Genomic DNA, 9,764 nt, shown 5'->3' on the forward strand with positions numbered 1-9,764 from the left:
CAGACTATAGCCAGAGCTTCAGCTTCTGGACCACCTCCAGGCCCAGTCCTCCCAGCAAGGAGATAGCTTTTCTCAGGAGTCCGTCACAGGACCTGAGCCCAAACTGGCCCACTTCCATCACTAAGAGATGAGAGGCTTGGACCCCAGGCACTCTGCTGACGACAGCAGATGAAGCCAAGCCCCTTCCTTCTCACTGGGCTGTGGCGTCGTGTCCTTCCTGTTACACACGTGTGTGCACATGCTCACACTCAGATCTCAGCCTAAACTCCACGTCTCAAGGTCTGCTCTGGATTCCTTCTACAAAGTACCCCGACCCCAACCACCCGCACCCCGCATCCCAGGTGTTAGCCGCTCTTCAGAAAATGAAATCGAGACTCTGATGCAACTTTCTGGGTCCGAGCGTTCATCAGAGCCCTGCTGCCCGATTCCCAGGCAGCTTTGACCTTTAGGGAGATTTTAAGAGTACAGTCCCTTTCTGAGCACTCACATCCTTTCTCACCAGGAAGGGCGGGAGCATCACGTGATGATGGCTCCCAGGTCCTCACATAGCCGACATGAGGATGCTCCCGCCGCCACTACCAGCGTCCCCACCAGCTTCCTTGCCGGCTTGCTTCCTGTGCTGTGACCACAGCTGTGGGTGCACAAGGAGCTGGTGGGCCAGGTGGAGCTGCCCGCTGCAGGGCAGCCACCCCACCTTAAGCTCAAGTGGCCTTATCACTGTCCAGGCTTTGTTCCAGTCTTCCGTGGGCTGGAAAACTAACAAGCAGGCCGTTCCGATCGGGTCAAACAGGAATCAGATAGACTGAGGACCCAGAGGGCTTCTTTTCTTCAAGTCCATGGTTTGGTGACATCTGTGTATGTATCTCAGATCCTCTTTTTGCTTACCTGGAAGCTTCTCTGTCCCGGATCAGCAGGGTTATTCTACACGGTCAGGGGATCTGAAGATGAGACAGAACTGAACCAGCTGTGAATCAGGGGTGGAGACATAGGAGGGCTGGGGATGTCCTCGTCACCCCGGCACCTGCCATTTGCGGAGTACTTGCTGTGTGCCAAGCAGCGTGCGTATGTGTAGCTCCTGGTGAGAGAGGGTCCACTGCCACCCATTCCACAGGTGAGCAAACTGAGCCTCAGAAGGTCAGACACCAGCCCACCCACCAATCACTGGCAGAGTTGGGATGGTCTGACATCAGAACCCACACTCAGCTGGCATCCACCTGCCACCGTCCTCTGGGCCTCCTTCTTAGACCGTGTAGACTGCATTTTGACTCAATGGATAGTTTGAAACCAGGCTTTGCTCCTGAAGCTTGGGAGCTGAGACGTGGGCAACGGTGGGGCCCATGAACCAACACAGAGCACAGAGCTGAGGGGTCCAGGCCTGCGTCCTCCAGGCTGTGCTTCCAAGGACCACGAACAAAGTGCAGCCTCTTCAGCCACCGCGCCTTCACCTGTAACGAGGGAAACACCTGCTGAAGAGCATCAGGTGCATTAATAACTTATATGGAAGTGCTCCGTGCCCTAGTTAAGTGCTAGAGACATAAATGATGGTTTTCAAGGAAAAAGAATCTGTTACCAAGTCAGAAAGAAAGTGCTGAGGCTGATTTGAATACCTTGTACTGTCTGCCTGGATAGTGGATCCTCTGACTGCATGTAGATTACTTACTTTAAAAATCTGCAACTCTAAATCGTGTGTAAAATCCAGAATCTAAAAATAGAGGCTGTTCCATGACCCAGTTCTCAGCCCTGAAATGAGGGCAACAGGCTAACGCTCTGGGCTGCCCTTGTTCCAAGTCTGGCTCAGAGTGCTTATCCACTACGCAGGCATCAGGTGACTTACTGGACCTCTCTGATTTACTGTCCCCTCACCTGTAAAATGGGCTTCCCAAGTGGCTCAGCAGGTAAAGAATCCATCTGCAATGCAGGAGACCCAGGTTCGATCCCTGGATCGGGCAGATCCTGTGGAAAAGGAAATGGCAACCCACTCCAGGATTGTTGCCTGGGAAATCCCATGGTCAGAGGAGCCGTCATAGAGTTGGACACGACTAAGCACCTAACACATATATGACAGGTGAATACTGGAAACCCACATGCATCAAATGTTTGGCAGCTACACAGGCGAAGTGTGAGAGAGCTGCGGTATCTGCTGATGTATGGGAGGGTTGCTGCTGCTACTGCTAAGTCGCTTCGGTCATGTCCGACTTTGTGTGACCCCACAGACAGCAGCCCACCAGGCTCCTCTGTCCCTGGGATTCTCCAAGCAAGAATACCAGAGTGGGTTGCCATTTCCTTCTCCAATGCATGCATGCATGCTAAGTCACTTCAGTCGTGTCTGACTCTGTGCAACCCCATGGACAGCAGCCCACCCAGGCTCCTCTGTCCACGGGATTCTCCAGGCAAGAATGCTGGAGCGGATAGCCCTTTCCATGGGACAGTTACAGGGGCTCTAAATTCCCGCTAATTCCATCAGGTTTGCGGTTCCTTTAAATTTAAATAATATGGTTTTCAAAGACTGAAAAGGCCTAAGGATGTGGGGAGGGCAGGAATGATATTTTTCACTGTCTCTGTTTCGTGAAAGTAATGTTGCTTCTTCAAACCAACATCTGTCAGAATGATTCTCATCAGATTAAATAAATCCTCAAAGCCGCTCTCACAGTTTATAGAATCTTGGAAATGTAGGTTATGCTTCACGTGGAACCCTAATGGAATTTAAACAAGTGTGTTTTTGCAAGCACAGCTTGGAGAGCACACACTTTACTGGGGTTTGTGAATTTAAGCTACCATGTCTCAAGTTTAGAGAGGGCTTTTACTACAGGAAGGTAATAGACAATCCCTGACCAATTTGAGATGCTATTAATTGAAGATGGAAAAGACCAAGTCTGATGAAAACCAGCACTGCACACACACTCTGCCAAAGAGACGTGTGAAAACAGAGATCGCTCTTAGATAAGACACGAGGGGCTAGCCTTCAGTCAGTCACCTCTGCACAGGCAGTTGCCATGTGTCCTTATGGTTGGTTATGGCCTTTTCAGTGTTTTAGAGGAGAGAGGACTTTGTTGGGGGCAGTGGATTTTATGCTATAAAGATCTTGAATGGTCAATACAAATGTTTATTATTCCCTGCCACAAGAAAGCTTATTCTTAAAATTAGTTACTAAATCTAAGCACAATGAAATACCACTTCACACCCACTGGGCTGGCTTCTATCAAAAATAAATAACAGAAAATAATTAGTGGTGAGGGGGCTTCCCTGGTGGTCCAGTGGCTAAGGCTCTGAGCTCCCAAAGCAGGGAACCCAGGCTTGATCCCTGGTCAGAGATCTAACCAGTCCATCCTAAAGAAAGTCAACCCTGAATATTCATTGGGAGGACTGGTGCTGAAGCTGAAGCTGAAGCTCCAATGCTTTGGCCACTGTTGGGAAGAACTGACTCATTAGAAAAGACCTGATGCTGGGAAAGATTAAAGGCAGGAGGAGAATGGGACGACAGAGGATGAGATGTTGGATGGCATCACCAACTCTATGGATATGAGTTTGAGCAAGCTCCAGGAGATAGGAAAAAACAGTGAAGCCTGGAGTGCTGCAGTCAGGGGATTGCAAAGCATCAGACACGACTTAGCGACTGACCAACAACAGGGAACTAGATCCCAAGTGCTGCAACTGAAAGCTCCTGCATGCCACAGAGAAGATGGAGGGTCCCAAGTGCTGCAGCCAAGACCTGCCCTCACCAAATGAATAAATTAAATAAATAAATGTATAATTTTTTTAAAGTGGTGAGTGTGTGGAGAAATTGAGCCCGTATGCATTGCTGGTGTGAATCTAAGATGTGGAAACACTATGGAAAGCCATTCGGTGCTTCCTCTAAAATATTAGAATCCAGAGCATGGTTCTCAAGCTTCCAATGGGAAACCCTTGGCTGTGAAATCCCTGGAGGTGGAGCTGGTGGGTGATTTGGAGCAGTCGAGGCATGGTGTTCTTGGATTCCAGACAAATCCAAACATAATGACATCACAGACTTACACTTGGACCAAACTTACTCATCCCTGGCTTGCTGTTGATCCTGTAGCCAAGCCATATTTGTAAAAAAAATAACCAACCCAGTTAACCACACAACAAAAGCTAAATAAAACAAAACCAGCGTCATGTGGGGAACATTTCTGTGCTGCTTAGTAAGACTTGAAGTCCTTAGTCTCATGGAGTAACAGAACTTACTTGGGGGAATTTCAAGTGTTTTTGCTAAACTCTTTGGTATTAAAAGACACTTCCTCCTTGGAAGAAAAGCTATGACCAATCTAGACAGCATATTAAAAAACAGAGACATTACTTTGCCAACAAAGGTCTGTCTATTCAAAGCTATACAGTAGTCATGTATCGATGTGAGAGTTGGACTATAAAGAAAGCTGAGTGCTGAAGAATTGATGCTTTTGAACTGTGGTGTTGGAGAAGACTCTTGAGAGTCCCTTGGTCACCAAGGAAATCCAACCAGTCCATCCTAAAGGAAATCAGTCCTGAATATTCATTGGAAGGACTGATGCTGAAGCTGAAGCTCCAGTACTTTGGCCACCTGATGTGAAGATCTGACTCATTTGAAAAGACCCTGATGCTGGGAAAGACTGAAGGTGGGAGGAGAAGGGTAAGATAGAGGATGAGATGGCTGGATGGCATCACCAACTTGATGGACATGAGTTTGAGTAAACTCTGGGAGGTGGTGATGGACAGGGAGGCCTGGCGTGCTGCAGTCCATGGGGTCGCAAAGAGTCGGACACGATTGAGTGACTGAACTGAACTTCCAGTGTAAACAGCGAACTTTCTGAATGCTGGGACTTTTGCCTGCAGCAAAAGAAAGCTAAAACGAGTGATTTCCTTCCAAGGTAGAGCAGCAGAGCTGGTGGGAGGTGGGCTGGGCAGCTCAAGGGTGATGATTCCACTCTGTCTGCCCACAGGACCAGCCTTAAGCCAAGCCACCCGCTTCCCAGAGCTGCCCTCACCCCACTGTCCACCCTGACTGGCCAGCCTTGGATTCACCTAATGGCTTCTGGGTCCCCTTATCTCTCATTGAGACATTTCAGAAGCGTGCACACCTGTGTACTACCTGGAACTGTGTTGTGATGCTTCTAAACTATGACACGTGCGGTTATTTTTATAGAGGCATATGTGTGAGTGCTAAGTAACCTCAGTCATGTCCGACTCCTGCGACCCCATGGACAGTAGCCTGCCAGGCTCCTCTGTCCGCGAGATTCTCCAGGCGAGAATACCGGAGTGGGTTGCCATGCCTTCCTCCAGGGGATCTTTCCGATCCAGGGATTGAACCCATAGAAGAGTTTATAATATCATAGAAGTATGCTCACCAGATGCTAAGTGCAGAATGCAGACTACAAAACAAGGAGACTCTTTTGGTAAGAAGACAATTTAATAAGGACACAAGTGCATCTCTCTGTCCACAAAAAGGAAGGCTAGAAGGACGTCCCGCACGTCAACAGTAGTTCTCTCCAGGTAGCAGAACTACAAGTGATATTAACGTGCTTGGCTTGTTGCTTTTGAACAATGAACATGTAGTGCTTTCATCCTAAATCCTGTTCCCTCAGTACTGGTGACAGGGTGGGTCAGTCAGTATGATGAAAGAGATTAAGAAATAGCAAGAGCTTCACAAGGACCTTACTTTTTCTTTTTTTCTTTTTTTATTCTTTGGCTACACCATGGGACATGCAGGATCTTAGTTCCCTAAGACAGTGAAGTGAAAGTGTTAGTCTCTAAGTCTTGTCTGACTCTTTTGTGACCCCCATGGACTGTAGCCTGCCAGGCTCCTCTGTCCATGGGGTTTCTCAGGCAACAGTACTGGAAGGGGTTGCCATGCCCTCCTCTGGGGATCTTCCTGACTCAGGGATCGATCCCAAGTCTCCTGCATTGTGGGCAGATTCTTGACCGTCTGAGCCACCAGGGAAGCCCCTCAGTTCCCTAACGAGGGATCAAACCCGTGCCACCGGCAGTGGAAGCATGGACCTTACGTTTTTAATACTTGGCATCCCAGAAAGGCCAAGAGCTTTGCATCGATCGGCTCTGAGAATCTCACCCATTAGAAGCTTCTGGAAGCCAAGGACTCTGGCAAGGGGAGCGCCTCACAGCCCAGAGGACCAGAGGCTCCTTGCCTGGAGTCTCCTGTTCTCTTGTGACCCTGCCCCTTCCCTGCTCCAGGGATCACCCAGATCCACAGTCTGCTGAGACCAAAACCACTGGGCTTGCCCATAGCTGAAGGATTGACCAAAAACAAAGAGAATGCTTTTCAGCAACACGTCCTCTGTCTGCTACAGCGTTCTCCCTCTCCGCCTGAGCTCAGCCTCAGGAGGAAGGGGACCCCCGGGTGTCTGGAGCATGGCGGCCATCGGGTCCATGTGATGAAATAACGGCCAGAGGCGTGCTCCCGCCTCCCTCCGGGGGCTCCTTATGCGCCATGTGGTCACGAAGTCAGTCTCCCCATTCGCATCACCTGCGTGTTCCTCTCTGAGAGTCGTGGTGGCCCATGTCTTTTCCTTCTTGTCTTCCAGTCCACCCAAGCCGACCGTGTTTATCTCCGGAGTCATCGCCCGGGTAAGAGCCCTTTCATCATTTCAGGGTTTCAGCACACAATCTCCTGATTCCTCTTGTCCTTACTCCACCCCGCTCATCCACCCGGGACCCGGGGGTGGGGTGGCTCTTAGTTGCCCGCCTGTCCACGGAACGTGCTTCTGTGGTCAGGGACAGACTGGGTGGTGGCCGGGAAGAGCCCAGAGCACCTGCCTGCCTCTCCTCCACCCTCTTCTGTCTTCTTTCTCTTTAGACTTGACCAGTGTCAGCAGCCTGTCCACAGGCCAAAGGGTTTCTGGGGGATCTGTGAGCTGACAATGTTTTTACATTTTTTAATGGTTGAAGAAATTTGAAATAAGAATTACATGGCAATACCTGTGAAGTGTTAGTCGCTGAGTCGGGTTCAACTCTTTTGTGACCCCATGGACTATAGCCCACCAGGCTCCTCTGTCCATGGGATTCAAAACGACCACAAGAACTGCTCTAGCAGAAGAAAGCCACCCAACACCCAAGCTTAGTTCTGAGTGAGTCATGTGGTACCTGACCCCTGGTGTGGGGGCAGAGATGGTGAGCTTTCTCACCTTCTGGAAGGTACATGGGTCTTTGTGCCCCTTTAAACTCCCCAAAAAGCCTCAGGACCTCCCCACAGTCCTAGGAGATGGGTTTCCATCTTCCAACAGGTTGTCCACTCCACCACCCACCCACTCGCACAGGGAAGCCAGAGAATGCTGGGTTTGGTTCTTGCTCATGAACTTATTCAGGCTTCCCTGGTGGCTCAGACAGTAAAGAATCCACCTGCAATGCAGGAGACACGTGTTTGATCCCTGGGTCAGGAAGATCCCCTGGAGGAAGGAAATGGCTCCCCAACTCCAGTATTCTTGCCTGGGAAATCCCATGGACAGAAGAGCCTGGTAGGCTACAGTCCATGGAATCACAGAGAGTCAGACATGACTGAGTGACTGAGCAGACAGGCGTGCATGAACTCAACCAGCTGTCCACGGTTGATGAGACAGTGCTTTGAGCCAGTGCTTTCCGTGTCTTCCCACAGGGTGACAAGGACTTCCCTCCAGCGGCCGCCCAGGTGGCCCACCAGAAGCCCCATGCCTCCATAGACAGGCATCCCTCCCCGAGGACCCAGCACATCCAGCAACCTCGCAAGTGACCAGCGAGGACCCAGCACCCTCACCAGCCACACCTTGGTTCCCTGACACTTTGTATTTCCTCTGGCGAAGAGAACTGGCATCTTCCTCAAAACACTGCCCCATCGGGAAATCTAAGACAAAGCAAAGCACCCATTATTTAGCCTTCAATTTCCAGCTCTAAAACTAGAGTCAGACCCCCAAACCTCACTTCCAGGGAGTCCTGGCTGATGTCTTTCAAGGACCATCACGCCTCTCTCTGTGCCCTGAGCACAACTTACCAAGACCTGAGTGACGTGACATTGTTCCCAGTTTAGCTTCAGTTCTGGTTCATCAGTTGCCCTGCCAGTGGTCTTAAAAATTAGCAGGCACAAATCTGGGAGGATTAGATTAAAGTCAGGGGAAAGCTCAATCATTGCATGCTTTTTAGTAATAGGACAATCAAATCTTAACACCTAGAGGGAAGAGAAAGAGATGAAGGCGTTAATTTCAGAAAACCTGAGTAGGGAGGATATGCAGCAGACAACAGCATCGCTGAATTTCCCTCCCTTGTGTGAGGAGGGATCCGAGCTCTCCCAGAAAAGCCAGACAAGAGCCTACCACTTTGAAGAGGCTCTTTTATTCCAAGAGTCACCTGGCTGAAAAATATTGCCCAAACACAATACTTCCAGAATGAGATTTCTCAGTGTGGGTCCCAAGTCCTGCACGGCCCCACCATCCACACAGGCTCGCCAGGAAATCAAGGTGAACCTTCATTTTTTCAGTGATCACCTCGAGAACCGCTTTGGAGTTCTTGGAGTGATCCCTGACCAGGTGGAGGAATAGACACATGGCTAATCCTGGAACGCTAGAGCAAAAGCATTGACCACAGGGAAAGACGGAAGGGATGAAAACCTGCCTTTCCTCCCCGAGGGAAAAGTAGAAGCATCACCCACCACTGGAGCTGGAAAAGCCTGTTTGTCAGTCAGTCAGTGTCAGAACAACCTCTGCCCCAGGGCACCGTTCACTTAGGCACCTCAGATTACCCTCCGCTTTCTGCCTGGGTTTCCTGCCCAGAGCTGCCCTACACTGCTTACTGCCTCACAGTAACCGGGCGCCCTGCTTTTCTGAAAAGCAGTTGTTCGAATCTCCCGGAGCAGATGCTCTGGGAGCTGGTGTGGCCTGACTGGCCCACTTGCCAGTGCGGTATTTGCAGCAGGTCCGCAATGGGGGCAGCAGGCCCCCCACAGCCTTTCTGACACTCTTTCCAACTCCACGTCCACGACTGGTAAAGGTGACGCAGACCTAGCTTTCGCCCCTCTCTAAGGGAAAAGCCAGCCCTGCTTCACAGCCTAAAGGCGACTTGGTTTCCCCTCTCGTTGACTTGTGGAGCCGGGGTCTCACCCTCAAGGCAGTGCATAGTCACATCTCATATTTCTTCATCACTGAGATGTTCCTATAAACAGAGGCTGGCTTTTGGAGATGCCACCTGGGTGTGTAGCCTCCTTCTGGCAACCTCCCGGAGCCAGCATCTCTGAAGGATCCTGAGAGCAGGCAGCGCTGGGCCAGTCTGTGGACCGCTGCACACGTGCTGCAGAGATGAAGGCGCATCCTTGGCACCTTGCAGTGCTGCAGCCAGGAGCGCCGTGCTGTGCATTTTTCTTGTCCTTTTAGCTACATCTGGTGTGTATCTGTGGGCTTCTGATCATTGAAAGCAAATTGTTCCCCTGAATGAATTTATCAATGGTTAACTTCAAGAATAATCATTCTAATAAAGCTCCTGCGTGGTTTGTTTTCTCTTATATCTCAGAGATTGTTCTTTCTCATCTCGCTAGGGTTGCCAGATGGTTTCAAAAGAAATACGAACATGCAAAAATAAGGAGTATGTTCACAAATTGTTTCCCAGACACAAAGCCAAACTATTGGACACCTGGCACCTCGAGTCTAATCGCCTCCTTTGAAATGTCATAAAGTGGAAAAGCTTTAATATGGAGGGTTAAAATGCACTCCTTGGGCCGAGCAGCTGGCCCTGTGCTCAGAAGGTCCTTTGGGAACAGACTTGGGAAGAATGATTAGTAGTAAGCCCAGGGGTGG

At 50.1% G+C, this 9,764-nt stretch overlaps 1 protein-coding gene across 1 annotated transcript in view; it reads left to right on the forward strand.

The window, feature by feature from the left end:
* The window catches only part of DAP (death associated protein), a 66,845-nt gene extending 57,373 nt beyond the window's left edge, over positions 1 to 9,472 (forward strand). Inside the window, exons 3-4 of the mRNA XM_070357716.1 lie at positions 6,534 to 6,576; positions 7,601 to 9,472. Of these exons, the coding sequence (XP_070213817.1) occupies positions 6,534 to 6,576; positions 7,601 to 7,714 (157 nt within the window). The 3' untranslated portion in view covers positions 7,715 to 9,472. The remainder of the gene's footprint in view (positions 1 to 6,533; positions 6,577 to 7,600) is intronic.
* The last annotated feature ends 292 nt before the right edge of the window (positions 9,473 to 9,764 follow it).

The sequence above is a fragment of the Bos mutus genome, chromosome 20 (genome assembly GCF_027580195.1).
Source record: "Bos mutus isolate GX-2022 chromosome 20, NWIPB_WYAK_1.1, whole genome shotgun sequence".
NCBI classification, from domain to species: Eukaryota; Metazoa; Chordata; class Mammalia; order Artiodactyla; family Bovidae; genus Bos; species Bos mutus.